We start from the raw sequence: 20,881 nt of genomic DNA, 5'->3' as shown, positions 1-20,881 counted from the left end.
TCATAAATTCATTGTTTTTAATAGCTGAGTAGTACTCCATTGTGTAAATGTACCACATTTTCTGTATCCATTCCTCTGTTGAGGGACATCTGGGTTCTTGCAAGCTTCTGGCTATTATAAATAAGGCTGCTAGGTACATAGTGGAACACTTGTCCTTATTACAAGTTGGAACATCTTCTGGGTATATGCCCAAGAGTGGTATTGCTGGCTCTTCTGGTAGTACTGTGTCTAATTTTCTATTGCATATACCAACAATATTTTGCTGACAGGACCCTGATATAGCTGTCTCCTGTGAGGCTATGCCAGTGCCTAGCAAATTCAGAAGTGGATGCTCACAGTCATCTATTGGATGGAACACAGGGTCCCCAGTGAAGGAGCTAGAGAAAGTACCCAAGGAGCTGAATGGGTCTGCAGGTGGAACAACAATATGAACTAACCAGTACCCCCAGAGTTCGTGTCTCTAGGTGCATATGTAGCAGAAGATGGCCTAGTTGACCATCAATTGGAGGAGAGGCCCTTAGTCTCGTGAAGATTCTATGCCCCAGTATAGGGGGATACCAGGGCCAGGAAGTGGGAGTGGGTTGGGTTGGGGAGCAGGGGAAAGTGGGATGGTATAGGGGATTTTCAGAGAGGAAACTAGGGAAAGGGATAGCATTTGAAATGTAAATGAAGAAAACATCTAATAAAAATATACAAAACGAAAAAAAAAAGAAAGAAAGAAACAAAGCAGGCTGAGCAAGGCATGGGAAGCAAGCCAGTAAACAGCACCCCTCCGTTGTTTGCTTTCAGTTATGTTTTGTCACAAAAATAGAAACCCTGACTAAGGCAAATATCTTTAAAAATATCTTGGTTAAAGAAGCAATGACAGTATTTATGGGGTACAGAGTTATATACAGTGGGGTGTGTGTGTGTGTGTGTGTGTGTATGTGTATACTGATCCAAATAGAGAAATGTGCCTTTTTTCTTCTATGTTTCATATGTTAAACAACAGCTTGCTTTATACACTAAATTTATTTGCATAGGACAGGAGCTCAGTGTACTTCCTTGAAACATATTTACCAGATGCTCTGTGGTCTCATTCAAAGTTATTTGTCATCAGATCACTACTACTCCCCAAAATCTTCTTATGCAAGTACCTCATACATTACAACAGGCCATAAATCATTACTTGTTAAATCATCAAGTCAAACGTTAGTCATTCAGAATTCTGGGCATTATAAACCCTTTCTACTTAGCAGTATAGATAGGGCTGGGTAACTTTCTCTGAAAAAAACATTGAGAACATATTTTCAGCATTGAAGGTTGTAAGGTCTCTGTCATCACTCTTGAAGTCTATCAGTGTAGAGAGAGAGTAGCCAGAGATGAATCACTGATTCTGGCTCTGTGGATAGAGGACAACTATTTCTTTGCATACACAGCACATTACACAGACATCCCATTTTTGTAAAATTATGCTAAGTATGACTTGTAAAAACTCTACCTAAAAGTTCTAAGTTTTTCTGTGTGGCAAAGTAAATTTGCCAACATGCTAAACCACTATGGACACTTATATTTGTCTTAATGAGAAATAAAATTTCCATATTCTTTTAATTTGTGTTTTTTACATTTAATCTTATTTCTACTAATTATTCATAGAATAAAAATGTGTACGAGGTGGAATTTAAAATTTGCAACATTTTTTTGGGGGGTGGGAATAATGTGAGCAAGCATGTGTTTAAAGCATATATATCTAAAAATAAAATTGCAATAAAATTTTGCTCATTTAAAAATAGTTTTGCTTCTGTTTTTTCAAATATACTTCTTTAGTCAGGATTTGGAGAAGGAATTAATTTTTCTAGATCTTCAGATGGGGAGATATTGAAAAGTAATTGGCAGTAGCAAGTGATTGTGTCAAAACAAATAGCATGTCCATTAAGGTTAGCTTGGAGCCAATAACACAGAAATCCACAAAAAAGAAACACAACTTGATAGACATGCTCTATATTAGGAGACTGAATAATTGGTGCGAAAATGAGGAAAAGTGATAAAGCCATAGATCCAAATATAAATGGCAGCCACACCTGAAAAAGAAAATGGGAATTTTTTTTTTGTTGACATGGTAAGCTGTTATTACAAAAAGGGCATTATATATGTTACAGAACCAAGAGGACGTGAGTGCATACATATCTTCAAAAGGTTTAAAGTAGGTAGTCATGATATTAGCTTATACAAATAAATTGATTGCAGATTAAGTATTATTTAAAAAATCCAACATCAAGTTAATTATTTACCTGTAGTGTCCATGAGGTTTTACTCTATCCATCACCTTGAGTTAACATTGACTAAAGGCAGTACTTCATTTCCAAACATTAGCAAAAATGGTTCCTTAGTAGATACCATTGCCATAAATAAAATAACAACATCATAGAACTTTTAGTCATTAATGTCTTTTACTGAATTATGAAAACTAACTATATATTTACACATAGCCAACATTTTCCTTCTCTTGCTCTCCCCCTCTTTCTTTTCCTCCCTGTCTTCCTTTATCTGTTACTTTGTTTCCATTATTAATTTTTAGTTAACATAGTATAGTTGTATATTTGTAGGTCTGGTGATATTTACTTGGAATTTTCATATACACACATAATTCTATTATGCTCTTATTCTACCTCTATTTTCCTTTTCCTTTTTGTCTATCCATTCCATTCTTGAAAATTGTTCTCACTTGACTTTCTAAAAAATGTTCAATTATCTTCTCTTGTTTTCATAAATCTGTATTTTAGGCATTATCATCTATTCTGATCTCATTTCTATGTTTATGTCCTATATATGTATATACACATATTAAAAAATAAACGTGATTTCAAAACTTTAGTCTAGTTTGTATAATATTACCTTTATTGATTTAAATATGTTCAATTATTCTTTCATTCTTATAATTAAACCAAAATTTCTTGTTGTGTCTTATCCCCTTGATATATTCTCAAATTTAGATTAGAAATATTATAATTACGAATTTTGTGCGTATATTCACTAACAAATTGTTTAATAATTTTTCTAATTGTTGTTGGCTTTTTCTCCTTATTATGGATTATTATTGTAGTATTATGGTAATAGTGGCCTTCTAGTATTGTTTTTAGCATTTCTATTCTTTAGATTTTATGGAATTGTTTGAGAAACATTGGTGTGAACTCTTAAAGCTTGGTAGAAATCAGCGGCTCCTTAAAGAGTTCTTTACAATACCAAGAATACAACTGAGGAGTGAAGGCTCTAGGTAGGCACTAGCTCAACATCTCTTTGTTGAGTGAGTTGTGAAGGTGTTGGCTTCAATAGGGCCATATTGTCAGTCTGTAGGGAGCAGCAAATAGCCTAGTTTCTTTGGTTTTTTTTTTTTTTTTTAATGTAGCCCCCCCCCCCCTTTTTTTTTTTTTTACAAACAGCTCGTTTGATGTAACAAATTTCTGGTACTTAAACTTCATTTGGTGAAAAAGAGATGTCCAGTTGGGCCTTTCTCTCCCCCATCATTTGTTGGTTTAATTTATTTCACCTTCATCTATGTATGCATTTTTGGGAAGCATCCATTGATTTATTTTTTGCTCAGATGGCCCTTAGTTTTAGCTGACCTCTCCTTTCCCAAATTCTATGTGTTCCTACAGTTCCTCTGGCGACTTTTTAGTATACACACACACACACACACACACACACACACACACACACACACTACATTTTGAAGGCTTGCATTGTTAGCTAAATTTATAGACTTTTGAGAGAAAAACACAATTCACAGATATTAGATGGAACATTCTGAAGATACCTTCATTAATTTTTAATGTGGATGGATTATGTGAAGATCAGAGTGCTATGTGGAAATCACTCAGCATTATTACTACAGGACCCATCTGATATTTCATGCACATTATTGCTTAGTGACTTTGAAATTGAGAATTCCAATAGTTTATTGAATATTTGCTATTCATATATACTCCTGATGAGTTATCCATTTCAATAATTTGTAGTGCTTTACTACAGTTTGTTGAATTTTGAAGTCTTATGTCAATATCTAAATAGTCACACCAGCTAGTTTTCAACTTCCCTTTGTTCAATAAGGTCCCGTGTACTCTTTACTAATTTATAGGCAATTTTGCTAATGAGATATATTTTTTAATGATTCTAAGCAGCTAGATATTATTTCTCATCTGTTAAACTAGTCTTTTTCTCTCTTTTGGTGATTTGAAGCTGTTTGCATTTGATTTAGCATTAGGTATGGCTTAAAACAAAATTTTGGTTTATTTTTCTGGTTGTCTGAATTATTGTGCTTTCTTCTCTCTCTTCTGTTTGTATAAAGAGTTTACTTGTTAACCATGTTAGTAATGAAGAATTCCTTTCTATTTCTTCTTTGTGCATATATTCCTCCCATGAAGTATATTCCTTCTGGTGGTTTCATGATAGAGATAGTCTTTCTTCATTTGTTACCTATAGTATTCCTTTAAGTATGTTCCCCACAGATAGTTTGATGAATTGTCTTGAATTGTCCCTATTGCCTCATTAGTTTTATAAGATAGTTTTGGTGGATATATCACACTTGATTAGTTATTATTTACTTTCAGACAAAATTTGTTTTGCTGTATAACCCCATCCTTTTTGAAAAATAATATTTTCTTCTCTCCCTTGTGTCTGCTTACCCTCAGTACATTCTTTTCTACTTTCAAAAGTTATTTCATTGAGGACTTGAAATATAATATCCTATGCTTTCATAGTATTTAGTTTTTCTGATGTGTGACATGAAATAATTTTGATGTATTTAGATTTTAGAAATCCAGTATTATATCATATATTACAAAGACGATGTGAGTTTCCTTGTGTAGATCTCTATCATTACTATTATTTGTCATTTTTTCATTGTCTCTAAGAAGTATATTGCTGATCTACAACTTACCAATTTATATATAACTCTAACAAGTATCTTAGTGAGAAATCTTAACTGTAACACAAGATCATGGTCTGGAATGTATAATTACAAAGTAGAACTTGGTGATGATTTTATAATTTTTGGCATCTTTTTAAAGGGGTGTTTCAGCAATACATCAATATTCTGGATGGTTGAAACACTTTGAAAATCATTTGATTTAAAATTTAATGGTAATATCTCCATCTATAATTTCTCTTGGGGTTTTTAATCAAAGAAACACCTGAAGGTTTAACACAGTGTCATATTCATAACTGGCAACAGAAGAGTCTCTAAGTGAGTAGTTCAATTCTCAGGATGAGGTTCTTTCTGAGTAGAAGTTTTCAGTGGAAGAACTAGTGGACTATTAACTTATTTGAATATCTTTTCTTTCCAAAATATTCTGAAAGTCAGTATTGTTTCAACTCAAGTATTACAATTTACTATTTTCTAGAGAGCAATTTCCAAAGTAGAATCCATCCGGTTTACTTTAAACCCATAGCTGTTGTCTGTTTCAAAGTTAACTCAGAGACCACCTCATAAATGACTAATACATTTGTAATTGTCTTTTGACATACCAGGGTGTCACAGAGGATGGATCTGGTGTTTTCCCCCACAGTTCTTGTTTTCTATTTATATTTCCCATGAATATATGAAGGAACAGTTTTTTGTTTTGTTTTGTTTTTTGTTTTTGTTTTTTGAGACAGGGTTTCTCTGTGTATCCCTCACTGTCCTGGAACTCACTCTGTAGACCAGGCTGGCCTCTAACTCAGAAATCTGTCTGTCTCTGCCTCCCAAGTGTTGGGATTAAAGGCGTGTGCCACCACTGCCTGGCTAAGAACAGTATTTTTAACAGAAGAATTTAAATGGTTTCTGCTTAGCAGTGATGGAGCAAAACATTCCTTCATCCAAATACTGACATTTCATGATATAGAAGGTCTTTCACTAGGGATTGACTCTTGAACGTACTGGAGAGCTTGGCTATTTTACCTTCAATTTTTTGTGTCAATGTCAAGTGCTATTCTCTGTCTCTTATGGAGGCAGCATCCTAATTTTTTGTTCTATGTGTCACCATATGACAATGTTTCTAAGTCTAGTTTTTTCTCTTTGTTGAAACAATTGTGCCTAAATGAGTTCTAATATTACATGGATATGTTTAGCTTTTGTGTTTTTAGGGACTGTCTCTCAGTTTTATATATTATGTTGTTACACAGAAGACTTCATTTTCTTCACTATGAGTATTTTTCTGTATATCCATTTTATAATATCTGACAACAAATAGGTTCTTAATGTAGGTATGAGCATTATTTTATTTAATACTTTTGCTTAGTTATTACCCAGTTTTCCGGTGATTTCATACTGTCAGAAAGCTAGAGTTTCAAGTATAAGCATTAATCAGATTGAATTACTATTTATTGTGTACTATGACCAATGCTCAAGAAAAGTACAGAAAATTAATAAACAGGAATTTGAGGTACATAAGCCTAGATAATGACTTAATTAGTTTTGTTTTTGTTTTTGTTTTTATATATAGTTTTTTTAAATGTTAAAATGGCATTTGTGGACTGGAGAGATGGTCCAATTGTTAAGAGCACTAGCTGCTCTTACAGACATCCTGAATTTCATTCCCAGCCACCACATGGTGGCTCCCAACCACCTTTAATGGGATCCAATGCTCTCTTTTGGTGTGTCTGAAGACCACTATGGTGTACTCATTTACATAAAATAATTAAATAAATCTTTAAAAAATGGCATCTAATTTGATTTTGATATTTAAAGTTTATATGACAGAATCACATTAACTAGATTGTGCTCAACAAAATACAATTTCTATATTGACCTTGAATGATGTATGTATGTATCCTTTTTACTCTGATATATATATATAGTAAGACTAAAAAATATGTCTATCCCCATTTATAAAAGCAACTTTTATTCACCAGATGTAATTGTCATCTCAGAGCCTCACTTCTGAATAAGCTCACCCTTTCTAGCTCTTTCTGAACTCTGGCTATCTACTTCACTGTTTTGTCTCGAACACCACTCTAAACTGACTGACTCAATATGGCTTTGCTAGTGTTCTCATTGCATTGTTCTGCTTGGCCTCAAACTAACTTGGTCAAATTATTCTAATCTTTTGTCTCCTTATTCTCTGTCTTCATCCATTTACTGAATTATGTACATGAGTGTCTGAAATATAGCAGGTATATGCAATATATCCAAAATATTTGCCTTTGTTAATATAGAATACACTTGAAGAAGAAATGATTACAAAAAAGAAAAATGTGGAATCTTGTATAAAGTGATATTTCTTAAAATATGGTCAGTGTGCCACTATTTATAGGAATCCCAAGATGCCTGATATCATTACACATTCCTGTGGGCCAATAGAGACTGAATGAATCAGAACCCTAGGAGAAAACCTGTGAATATGGACTTTATTAACAGTACTCAAGTGCTTATTATGCTTATTGTAATAACATGTGGAGTTTTAAATATTGTAATATTATCTCAGAAACCATGGACTGCTTCTGAGATGATAATTATATCTGGTGAATAAAAGCTTAAATCTTGATTAAATTTATGGGAATGCTGAGAAGGAACATCTTGAGATTTATGTTTTATTAATGTGTGACTTACACATTACAAACAAAATATAAATGAAATTCATTTATGATTAGACTTGAAATATTGAATTAAATAAAGTATCAATTAAGAAAATAAGTAAGAAGAGGAAGCTACCTCTAATATGTTATTAGGGAATTATTATGATGTGAGTGAGTTCATTTCAGCATGGAAGATATTGTTTTCTCCTTAGTATTGTTATTTGGTCTCAAGAAGATAATGATGATATTTGTCCTCCCTGACGTGTATCAGTTTTCACATTTCACACAATAAGAAGGAATCCTCAAATATGTCATATCACAGAAGCTGGAAAGGAAGAAATTGGGCAGTTCCACGGGATCTGCCGGGTTTGTAACTGGTTAGAAGAATATCACAGAGCTTGAACAAAGTGACATTCAACATTGGTATTTACATGTTGACTTACCTTATAAGGTCTTGGTATATCAGGGTTCTGGTACCTTATCTTAAGCAACCCGATCATTTGCAGCAACTGTATACAAAATGATCCTAGACTAACATATTTCACTAAATAGATGATGCTTGAAGATATTATTGCAACAGAAGATAAAATAACAGTCTGGATTTCAGCTACAGCTGGAGTGTGATGATCATTAAGCATTGAGTAGATAGAAGGAAATTCTCCCTCTTGACTTGCAGAGTAGAATACTCTTGATGCAGAAACTATTCCACAAGAAACGGTGCCAAGTAGGAAAGCTGAGATCAAGAAAGAACTTATCCATTGTGAGGAAGGAAAGGCTCTGTTCATCCATGTGACACCAACAGAATCTACAAGTTAAATAAAAATTTAGAATGTCAAAGTTATTTTTTGCTTGACAGAAAATAGAAGAGCATTCTTTATTTTTTTTTTTTCTACAGCCATACATTTTGTAATGTGACTTGGCAAATTCTTTCTAGGAGGAGTCTAGTACTGCTTGAATATGTTGTGTCTTGTGATTGTTTTTTTCCAGTAAAGCACATTAGAAGTGGATATTTGTGAACTTCAAGGCAACTCAGTGGCAGAAAATTTATTCTTGCTCTCCTGATTGTTATGGTGCCTTTCTCATATATTAGCAAAACCCACCTGTTTATCAGTGATAATTCAGAAAAAAAAGACATTCTATTTGTGGAGCTCTGGCACGGCATGATAGAGATATCACAGTACAAATGATCTAAAACTCAGCTACTATTCTGTAGAATGAGTTGTAAAATTGTGCAATGCTATGTCTCCTTCAGACAACTCCCTTTAAAGTCCCTGTGTTGCAGATATACATGTAAATACTCCAAATATTTTGAGAAAGCACTCCCTGCCAAACCTTCTTTATCCATCCATGTCATTTTATAACCATCTATATGAGAATGAAACTATCCTAAAGTAAAACTATGTGTGCTTCTCCCTTTGATTAGCATACTATTTAAAATAAATGGCCTTCCTAAGGAAAAGAATTTTAACAAATATTTTCATGGAAGGGAAAACAGAAGCTTTGTTTCCTACCAGAATAGGTATTTACTTTTCAGGAAAGGGTTTTATATATTTATGACCACTTATCAGGATAAACAAAGCCCAGAAAATGACCAATAAGTGATGAAGGGTTCACACTCCTAGTGGGATTTTGATGACTGATTTTTGAAGAGCAAATCATGAAAATTGCTGCTCATATTTATGACATTACTGCTCACATTAACAACATACTAGACTATAACAGTGTGCTACAATGTGGAGAATGACCCTGAGAACTTGGCTGTGACTCACTTGTCTGTCCAATTGCAGATGGATATAAATGGCAGCCTTACCTAACTTCATGGCACTAGTTTCTGCATCTAAGAAGCTAAGAAGCTGTTGCCTATTTGTACAGCTGAATTTATTGTAAAGATGTAGGTGTGTTGTGAAAGATGAAGCATCTATGCATAGTGTCTTGTTCATATGTCTTCTCATCTTTTTCTTTACTCATGTCCTCATCTTCTTTTCTTTTCCTTCATTTTAGTTTTGGATCCTTCGTGTACTACTTGTCCTATAATTTAGTTATTAAAATGTGATTGATTGTTTTTAATAGATGAGTTATGTAATTGTGTTTCTCTTGGATTCCTTCAAAAGTCCAAAACATAAATATTTTATATCACTGTAGGTATACCAAACATATGTACAGCTCATAAAATTCACTCCAGTTGGACACAGTTCAGTGGTGCCATATGAAAATGCTGAGTGCTTGTGGGAAAACTTCAAGAAAATAAGAGACCTGTGACCTCAGTTTCTTCAAAACACAGACTTGTTCTTGGAATGTGTTTTCTTACTTATGTGATTCTTCTTAATCCTTAGCATATAAATTTCTTTATGTTTTGAACAAAGGTCACTATTCCATGAGACTCTAGTCTACCTCAATTTTAGGTCTAACTGCCCTAGTTCATTCTGCCTACCAGAGCAATAAACCCACCCATGTTTTTTCCCCTGAGAACAGAGAGGAATTTATTTCCTATTTAGATTTACTTTATCATACCTGAAAAGATGATTTCCTGGGATGTCAAAACTGCCAAGTATGATATATTAGTCAGTAAGTATAACACAGTCACAATGGATATACCATAAATTAGTGTTTTTGGAATTGTTTCAGTTGGCCGTTTTATTTCTCCTAAGGGGGGAAAAACACATATAGAAAAAGAATAGACTGAGCATGTGAAGTTTCCAATGTCCCATCTCATGGGGATAGGGCCGTTAGGTCTTTGATAAAATAATTACTTTCGTCACTAGGGATTTTCTATTGTCTTCCTTTTACTGAGGCAGAAGCATTGATGGCTTAGATATCCAACACATGTACTCTTGTATTCAGTGAGTCTAAGGAATATAAAATAGTGCTAGGTTCTCTTCAATGCTTCGTTAACACAAGAGTCTAGACATATGCACTCTGTCTCAGGTAAGTATTGTGGAACACAATGTCTGATGAGACAATGTGAAGGACACAGATTTTTTTTCATTCATAATCACCGATTTTATCTAAGAGTCTAACTCTATTAGAGTCATACAACAAATTTGTAAATGACATTATGCAGTATGGTCTCTGATATCCACTGCCATTCAGGCAGTGTTCCCAAAGCTCAGGTTCTCGAAGTGTGGGTTATGATTATGTATGGGGCCCTTTAGCTGAAAGTGGGGATCATGAGAAGTTGACAACAATAAAAGGTTTTTGGATATGCATTGCCAAATGTTAATTCAAAATCAAACACGTAACAGACTTGAGGTGTTTATCACAGTGCTCAAGTGTGTTGGATAATGCACCTTTACCACAGTCATGTATATGAAGTCATAACACAAGCACATTGCCCAGCTCATGGTTGTCACACTGCACAGTATCATCAACAAATGCTAGTCATAATACCTCAGTTCACCCTTTTTTTCTAAGATCTGGCTGTGCACCTTTGTTCTCCCACTAGCAACAGATGAGTGTTCCCCTTGCTGCACATCCTCACCAGCATGACCTGTCTTTGAATCATAACCATTCAGACAAGTATAAGATTGAAACTCAAAATAATTTTGATTTGCATTTTCCCTAAGGACTAACGACACTTTTTAAAGTTTTTTCAGCCAAATGAGTTTTTTTTTCTATTGAGAATTATGTGTTTACATCTGTACTACATTTTTTAATTGGATTATTTGGTGTTTTAATACCATGTTTTGTCAGCTCTTTATATATTTTGGATATTATCCTTCAATTGGAGGTAAAGTTAGAAAAAACTTTTCTCATTTACAGTTACCAATTTCTCTACATGATGGTGCCCTTCACTTTACAGAAGCCTTTTAGTTTTGTGAGGTCTCATTTATTAATTGTTGATCTTAGGACCTGTGTTAATGATGCATGTTCAGTAATGCATTATTTTTTTGGCATGATAGGACAGTACATTGTGTAATAAGAACACTTGCTTAACTACATTCATTTTTCTTTATTCATATTAGTCCAAAATTGGAAGCATCTGATATTTCCTTCAACAGAAGGAGGAATAACAATAATGTGGTGAGGTATCTCGGGTCCAGAATGATAAATATGGTTTGTATTTTGTTATATGTGGATATTAACAATTACATAAATGATAAGCAAGCTACAATTTTTTGACCCCATAGAGGTTATATGTAGAGGAAGGGATAGTGAGACACATATATTTCCCTGAGATAGAGGAAACAGAATAGATTTTTTTTTTTTTTTTTAGGTTGACTGGGACCAGAGAGTTGGATGTTATCAGAAGGATCAGATAGGGAAAGGAATAGGGGTGGTTGAGGGAGAAATTGTCGAAAGAGACATCTAGAACTGAGGGACATTTGAACCTTATAAAAACATAGTGCAGTGGAAATGTAAAAATATATGAAGGCAATTCTAATAAAATCTCCAAATTATAAAAGAGATGAAGCCAAAACTGGCCATCTCTTGTCACCAAATGAATATTCCAGTACTGGGTTGTACTCAATTTGTGTTGGCTGAAGGTATCCCATGGAAAGCATCAAATAACACAGATTATTAGCTCTACACAAATGAACAGTAAAGGCTGAAGAAAATACTCACAGAACTCATTGTACATGTTGAGGTTCAGCTGGTGCCTATATAAAATACCCATATTTAATAACTTCAATATGAGAAGTGACTTTTCAGATGATGAAAAGGGAAATGTAAACTCAAACTCAGATGCAAAAAATGGTCTGCAATCTGTACGGACTGCAAATATTTCCAGGTGAATGATGGCACAAAACTTGTAGGAGTAACCAACCAATAACTGATTTGATTTAAAACCTACTCCATTAAACCAAACTTACACCCAGCACTGTTTGGGTAACTAAAAACCAGAGACTAGATAGGCCAGGAACCTAAGATTGGACAAAAAATTATTTTTATAAAAATATAAAAGTAACAATAAAATGTATTTTAATGATATTTTCCAAGACCTGTAGATTGGTGCCTTATTCATCTATCATCAGAGAGGCTTTCTCCTGCATCATATGGGAACAAATATAGAGACCCTCAGCCATGCATTATACATACACTGAGACACCTTGGAAAACAGTTCTAAGTGGAATGACTTCACCAAATTCCTTCTCTCAGAGTTCAGGAATACAATGAAGAAGTGGCAGAAAGAATATAAGAATAGAGGATACCAGGAGAACGAGGACTTTTCAACCTACTGAGCAAAGCTCATACAAATCCACAGAAACTGAAGTAGCAAGTACAGGGTCTTCAAAGGTCTTCATCAGATTCTCTGCATATATGTTATAGATTTAGATTTTTTATTTTTATGGGACATCAGAATATGTGAACAAGTAAGCCTCTGATTCTTGGGCTTAATCTTATAGTTTTGATTGTAAGCCTAGTCTTTAAAAGATGAATCATCTTTCCAGCCTACTTCTACCTTCTGGTAGTGTTCTCTCCTTTCCCTTGGATTGCCTTGTCCAACCTTGATGATCACATCAAGGTTTTGCTTTATTTTATTATATTTTGGTATGTTTTGTTGTTTTCTATTAGAAGCCTGTTCTATTTTTTCCCTAAGAGACAGAGAGCGTGTGGATCCAATGGGAGAGGAGGTAGGAGGAACTGAGAGGAATAGAAGGATGAAAAACTTTAATCAGGATATGTTGTGTGAGAAAATAATTTATCTTCAATAAGAGAGAAAAAATGGGACACACCTAAGGTCAAAGGAAGACCACCACTTCTTCTCCAATACGTGGCCCAAGTGGGACCAATCCAGAGCTCACAGGACACAGGAAAACCAGAGCAGCCTTGGATAAGATCCTTCCAGTTTCAATCTGCAACCTGGAGCTAGCTCTGTCCCATAGTTTTCCACACCCAAATCCTGCCAGGAGAGAGCTAGTCTCCTTGGAGTGCTGACACACCTAAGATCACAGGTAAGACCACCACCACTGCTCTAATACCTGACCCAAGTGGGACCCAGATGGAACCCACAGGACACAGGAACTCTGGAGCAGCCAGGGACAAAAACCTTCCAGTTTCCCTCTGCACCCTAGGACTGACCCTGAGCCACTGCTCTTCTTACTAAAATCCTGCCCAGAGATAGCTGGTCTCTTAGGATTCTGACATACCTAAGATTAAAGGCTTACAGTTTCACAGGAGAGAGAAGCCAGTCAGAGAAAGCAATACCAGCTAACATCAGAGATAACCAGATGGCAAGAGGCAAGGGCAAGAACCTAAGCAACAGAAAATAAGGCTACTTGGCAACACCAAAACCCAATTTTCCCACAAGCAAGCCCTGGATACACCAAAACACAAGAAAAGCAAGATTCTGCTTTAAAATCACATTTCAGGATGATAATAGAGAACTTTAAGAAAGATATAAATAAATCCATTAAAGAAATACAGGAGAGCACAGGTAAACAGGTAGAAACCCTTAAAGAGGAAATACATAAATCCTTTAAAGAAATTCAGGAAAGCACAACCAAACATGTTGGTTGAACATGTTTGGTTGAACATGAAGGAATTGAACAAAAAGATCCAGAATCTGAATATTGAAATAGAAACATTAAAGAAATAGCAAAGGGAGAAAACCTTGGAGATAGAAAACCTAGGAAAAAGATCAGGAGTAGTAGATGCAAGCATCACCAATAGAATACAAGAGATAGAAGAGAGAATCTCAGGAGTAGAAGATACCATAGAAGACACTGACACAACAGTCAAACAAAATTTTTCAATAGAGACTTTAAAAGTCAGAAGATCTTGGGCAGATGTCATAGACCCTAAGAGAACACAAATGCCAGCCCAGGCTACTATACCGAGCAAAACCCTCAATTACCATAGATGGAGAAACCAAGATATTCCATGAGAAAACCAAATTTACACAATATCTTTCCACACACCCAGCCCTACAAAGGATAATAGATGGGAAGTGTGAACATAAGGAGGGAAACTATAACCTAGAAAAAGCAAGAAAGTAATCTTTTAACAAACTTAAAAGAAGATAGCCACACAAATGTAATTCCACCTCTAATAACAAAAATAACAGAAAGCAACAATAACAATTCCTTAGTATCTCTTAACATCAATGGACTCACTTCCCTGATAAAAAGACATAGACTACCTGCCTGGATAAATAAATAAATAAATAAATAAATAAATAAATAAATAAATAAATAGGATACAGCTTTTTGTAGCTTACAGGAAACACACTTCAATGACAAACACAGACACTACCTCAAAGTAAAAGCCTGGATAAAATTATCCAGGCAAAAGGTCCCAAGAAACAAGATGGAGTAGTAATTCTAGTGTTCAATAAAATAGACTTTCAACCAAAAGTTATCAAAAATGATGGGGAAGGACACTCTGTAGTCATCAAAGGGAAAATCCACCAAGAAGAACTCTCAGGTCTGAACATCTATGCTCGATATGCAAGGGTACCCACATTTGTAAAAGAAACATTACTGAAGCTCAAAACACACATTGAACCTCACACAATAATAGTAGGAGACTTTACCACCCCACTCTCAGCAATGGATTGATCATGGAATCAGAATCTAAGCAGAGACACAGTGAAACTAACAGAAGTTACAAACCAAATGGACTTGACAGTTATCTACAGAACATTTCACTCTAAAACAAAATAAATATACCTTCCTCTCAGTGCCTCATGGTACCTTCTTCAAAATTGACCATGTAATTGGACACAAAACAATCCTCAACCAATACAAGAAGATTGAAATAATCCCATGTATCCTATCAGATCATCACAGACTAAGGCTGGTCTTCAACAAGAACAGAAACAACAGAAAACCCACAGACACATGGACGCTGATAACTTGATCAAGGAAGAAATAAAGAAAGAAATTAAGGACTTTTTACAATTTAATAAAAATGAAGGCACAACATACCTAATCTTTTGGGACACAATGAAAGCAGTGCTAAGAGGAAAACTCATAGCACTGAGTGCCTCTATGAAGAAATTGGAGAGAGAATACACTAGCAGATTACCAGCATATATGAAAGCTCTAGAACAAAAAGAAGCAAATACACCCAAGTGGAGTAGATTGCAGGAAATAATCAAACTCAGGGCTGAAATCAACCAAATTCAACAAAGAAAACTATACAAAGAATCAAGAAAACCAGGACCTTGTTCTTTGAGAAAATCAACAGGATAGATAAACCCTTAGCCAGACTAACCAGAGGGAACAGAGACAGTATCTTCATTAACAGAATCAGAAATGAAAAGGGAGACATACAACAGAAAATGAAGGAATTCAAAAAATCATGAGATCCTACTACAAAAGTCTATACTCAATAAAACTAAAAAAAATCTGGATGAAATAAATGATTTTCTAGACAGATACCAGGTAACAAAGTTAAATCATGGCCAGATAAACCATCTAAATAGTCCCACACCACCTAAGGAAATAGAAGCAGTAATTAAATGGCTCCCAACCCAAACATCCCCAGGCCCAGATGCTTTTAGTGCAGAATTCTATCAGACCTTCAAGGAAGACCTAATACCAATACTTCTCAAACCATTTCATAAAATAGAAACAGAAGGAACACTACCTGAATACATTTTATGAAACCACAGCTACACTGATATCTAAACCACACAAAAAAGAAACCACACAACAAAGAAAGAGAACTTCAGACCAATTTCGCTCATGAATATTGATGCAAAACTACTCAGTAAAATTCTTGAAAACCGAATCCAAGAACATATCGAAAGGACCATTCACTCTGATCAAGTAGATTTCATCCCAGGGATGCAGTGATGGTTCAATAAATGTAAGTCCATCAACATAATCCACCATATAAACCAGCTCAAAGGAAAAAACCAACATATGATCATCTCATTAGATGCTGAAAAAGCCTTTCACTTCATGCTAAAAGTATTGTAGAGTTCAGGAAGCCACGGCCCACACAGAAACATAATAAAAGCAATATACAGAAAGCCAATAGCTAACATCAAACTAAATGGAGTGAAACTTGTAGCAATCCCACTAAAATCACGGACAAAACAAGGCTGTCTACTCTTTCCCTATCAATTCAATATAGTACTTGAAGGTATAGCCAGAGCAATTAGACAACCAAAGGAGGTCAAATGATACAAATTGAAAAAAAGAAGTCAAAATATCCCTATTGCAGATGATATAAGAGTATACTTAAGTGACCAAAAATGCAACCAGAGAATCTCTACACCTGATAAACAACTTCAACAAGGTGTCTGGATATAAAATTAACTCAAATAAATCAGTAGCTTTCCTCTACTCAAAGGATAAATTAACTGAGAAAGAAATTAAACCCTATACAATTGTCACAAATAATATGATTTATTTTGGTGTGACACTAACCAAGCAAGTGAAAGATTTGTATGATAAGAACTTCATGTTTCTGAAGAAAGAAATTGCAGAAGCTCTCAGAAGATGGAAAGAGCTCCCATGCTCCTGGATTGGCAGGATTAACATAGTAAAAATGGTCATTTTACCAAAAGAAATCTACAGATTCAGTGAAATCCCCATTACAATTACAATTCAATTCTTCTCAGAGATAGAAAGAGCAATTCTCAAATTTATCTGGAATAACAAGAAACCCAGGATAACAAAAACTATTCTCAACAATAAAAGAACTTCTAAGGGAATCACCATGACTGACCTCAAACTGTACTACAGAGCAACAGTGAGAAATACCTCATGTTATTGGTACACAGACAGGCAGGTAGATCAATGGAACAGTGTTGAAGACCCAGAAATGAACTCACATACTTTGGTCACTTGATTTTTGACAAAGAATCCAAAACCTATGGAAAAAATAACCCAGCATTTTAAACAAATGATGCTGGTTCAACTAGCTCTCAGCATGTATAAGAACACAGTTTGACCTGTTCTTATCTTCTTGTACAAAGCTCAAGTCCAAATAGATCAAGGACCTCCACATTAAAGCAGATATGATGAATCTAACTGATGAGAAAGTGGGAAAGAACCTCAAAGATATGGGCACAGGGAAATTCTTCCTAAACAGACCACACTCTAAGATCAAGAATTGATCAATAGGACCTCATAAAATTGAAAAGCTGACAAATCCCTTCCAGAAGGTGCCAGCACCAGGTCACCTTGGGCACGGAGTCCGCAGACACCCCCACAGTCCGTAGAGGACTCTCCACGTGATCTTAGGACCACTGGTGAGTGAAACTCAACTTCTGTTCCAATACAATTGCGCGGGACCTGAGACAGCATTAGGGAAGCAGAAAACTGGCCTGACCAGGGACACAAGTCCCTTCCGGTTGGCGCCAGCACAGGGTCACCTTGGATGCAGAGTCAGCAGACACCCCCAAGGTTCCTAGAGGACACTCCACATAATCTTAGGACCACTGACCAGACAGTTCCACGCTCCTCAAAGGAGACACCACTTCCAGGCACTGGAAAAAGTCACTTCTCATGATGATGATGGAGGAATTTAAGAAGGAAATACAGGAAAACACAGGCAAACAGCTAGAAGCCTTTAAAGAGGAAACAAAAAAATAATCCCTTAGAGAGTTACAGAAAAACACTACCAAAAAAGCCCAGGATCTTAGGACAACAGTATCCCAGAATAACAGCAGCTGGGTCACACCAGTATTTCATGGTCTCAGAGGAACTTTACTGCCAAGAATTCTGACATAACCAGAATCTCAGGTTCACAGGAGCCCACAATCAAAGGATCACAGAGAAAGATAGACTCTGAGGAGTCCTGAATNAACTGGGATTATAGGAAGGACAGGCTCCAATCAGATATATTGAGGACAGCAATACTTGAGATAATCAGATGGCAGGAGGCAAGCATAAGAAAAGAAGCAACAGAAATCAAGGTTACTTTGCGTCATCAGAACCAAACTCTCCCACCATAGCAAGTCTTGGATACACCATCACACCAGAAAAGCAAGACATGGATCTAAAGTCACTTCTCATGATGATGATGGAGGAATTTAAGAAGGAAATACAGGAAAACACAGGCAAACAGCTAGAAGCCTTTAAAGAGAAAACAAAAAAAAAATCCCCTAGAGAGTTACAGAAAAACACTACCAAATAGGCGACGGAATTGAACAAAACCATCCAGAATCTAAAAATGGAAGTAGAAACAATAAAGAAAACGCACAGGGAGACAACTCTGGAGATAGAAACCCTAGGAAAGAAATCAGGAACCATAGATGCGAGCATCAGCAACAGAACACAAGAGATGGAAGAGAGAATCTCAGGTGCAGAAGATTCCATAGGGAACATAGACACAACAATCAAAGAAAATTCAAAATGCAAAAAGATCCTAAATCAAAACATCCAGGAAATCCAGGACACAATGAGAAGACCAAACCTACAGATAAAAGAAGTAGATGAGAATGAAGATTTTCAACGTTAAGGGCCAGCAAATATCTTCAACAAAATTATAGACAAAAACTTCCCATACCTAAAGAAAGTAATGCCCATGAACATACAAGAAGCCTACAGAACTCCAAATAGACTGCACCAGAAAAGAAATTCCTCCCAACACATAATAATCAGAACAACAAATGCACTAAATAAGGACAAAATATTAAAAGCAGTAAGGGAAAAAGGTCAAGTAAAAATATAAAGCCAGGCCTATTAGAATTTCTCCAGACTTCACACCAGAGACTATGCAAGCCAGAAGATCCTGGACAAATGTTATACAGACACTAAGAGAACACAAAGGCCATCTCAGGCTACTAAACCAGCCAAATTGTCAATTACCATAGGTAGAGAAACCAAAGTATTTCATGACAAAACCAAATTCAAACAATATCTTTCCACGAATCCAGACCTTCAAAGGATAATAACAACAACAACAACAACAACAACAACAACAACAAAAACCAATATAAGGACAGAAACTCTGCCCTAGAAAAAGCACAAAAGTAATACTTCAACAAACCTAAAAGAAGACAGCCACAAGAACAGAATGCCAACTTTAACAACAAAAATAACAGGAAGCAACAATTACTTTTCCTTAATATCTCTTAATATCAATGGACTCAATTCCCCAATAAAAAGACATAGACTAACAGACTGGTTACACAAACAGGACCCAACATTTTGCTGCTGACAGGAAACCCATCTCAGTGAAAAAGACAGACACTACCTCAGAGTGAAAGGCTGGAAAACAATTTTCCAAGCAAACTGTCTGAAGAAACTCGCTGGAGTAGCCATTCTAATATCGAATAAAATTGACTTCCAACCCAGAGTTATCAAAAAAGACAAGGAGGGACACTTCATACTCATCAAAGGTAAAATCCTCAAAGAGGAACTCTCAATTCTGAATATCTATGCTCCAAATGTAAGGGCAGCCAAATTCATTAAAGAAACTTTAGTAAAGCTCAAAGCACACATTACACCTTACATAATAATATTGGGAAACTTCAACACACCACTCTCATTAATGGACAGATCCTGGAAACAGAAACTAAACAGAGACACAGTGAAACTAACAGAAGTTATGAAGCAAATGGGTTTAACAGATATCTACAGAACATTTCATCCTAATGTACCTCATGTACCTAAGGTACCTCATGGTACCTTCTCCAAAACTGACCATATAAGTGGTCACAAAACAGGCTTCCACAGATAGAAAAATATTGAAATTGTCCCATGCATCCTATCAGATAACCATAGACTAAGGCTGTTCTTCAATAACAACATAAATAATACAAAGCCAACAATATTCACGTGGAAACTGAACAACAATCTCCTGAATGATACCTTGGTCAAGGAAGAAATAAAGAATGAAATTAAAGACTTTTTAGAGTTTAGTGAGAATGAAGCCTCAACATACCCAAACTTTTGGGACACAATGAAAGCATTCCTAAGAGGAAAACTGATAGCTCTGAGTGACTCCAAACAGAAAGTAGAGAAAGCATACACTAGCAGGTTGACAACACATCTAAAAACTCTAGAACAAAAGGAAGCAAATTCACCCAAGAGGAGTAGACAGCAGGAAATAATCAAATTCAGGGGTAAAATCAACCAAGAGGAAACAAAGAGAACTATTGAAAGAATCAACCAAATGAGGAGCTGGTTCTTTGAGAAAATCAACAAAATAGATAAACCCTTAGCCAGACTCACTAGAGGGCACAGGGGCAGCATCCTAATTAACACAATTACAAATGAAAAGGAAGACATAACAACAGATTCTGAGGAAATCCAAAACACCATCACATCCTTCTACAAAAAAAAAAGGCTATACCCAACAAAACTGGAAAACCTGGATGAAATGGACAAATTTCTAGACAGATACCAGGTACCAAAGTTAAATTAGGATCAGATTAATGACTTAAACAGTCCTATATGCCCTAAAGAAATAGAAGCAGTCATTAATAGTTTCCCAACCAAAAAAAAAA

At 35.5% G+C, this 20,881-nt stretch overlaps 1 protein-coding gene across 3 annotated transcripts in view; it reads right to left on the bottom strand.

The window, feature by feature from the left end:
• Window positions 1-705: 705 nt before the first annotated feature.
• The window catches only part of LOC110291795 (solute carrier family 7 member 13-like), a 25,876-nt gene continuing 5,700 nt past the window's right edge, over window positions 706-20,881 (bottom strand). The window contains exons 2-4 of one of the 3 annotated variants that reach the window (XM_021159055.2): window positions 10,042-10,173; window positions 7,974-8,335; window positions 706-2,060 (exon numbers count right to left, since the gene is read on the bottom strand). In XM_021159055.2, coding sequence (XP_021014714.1) covers window positions 1,803-2,060; window positions 7,974-8,335; window positions 10,042-10,173 — 752 coding nt within the window. In that variant the 3' untranslated portion in view covers window positions 706-1,802. Of the gene's footprint in view, window positions 2,061-7,593; window positions 7,890-7,973; window positions 8,336-10,041; window positions 10,174-20,881 lie in introns of those variants that run through there. The other 2 variants (XM_029475631.1, XM_029475630.1) reach the window with 2 other exon arrangements.

Source organism: Mus caroli, chromosome 3 (assembly GCF_900094665.2).
Source record: "Mus caroli chromosome 3, CAROLI_EIJ_v1.1, whole genome shotgun sequence".
In the NCBI taxonomy this organism is placed as follows: Eukaryota; Metazoa; Chordata; class Mammalia; order Rodentia; family Muridae; genus Mus; species Mus caroli.
Note: the sequence above shows the minus strand (reverse complement) of the source record. Positions and strands in the feature narration are given on the sequence as shown.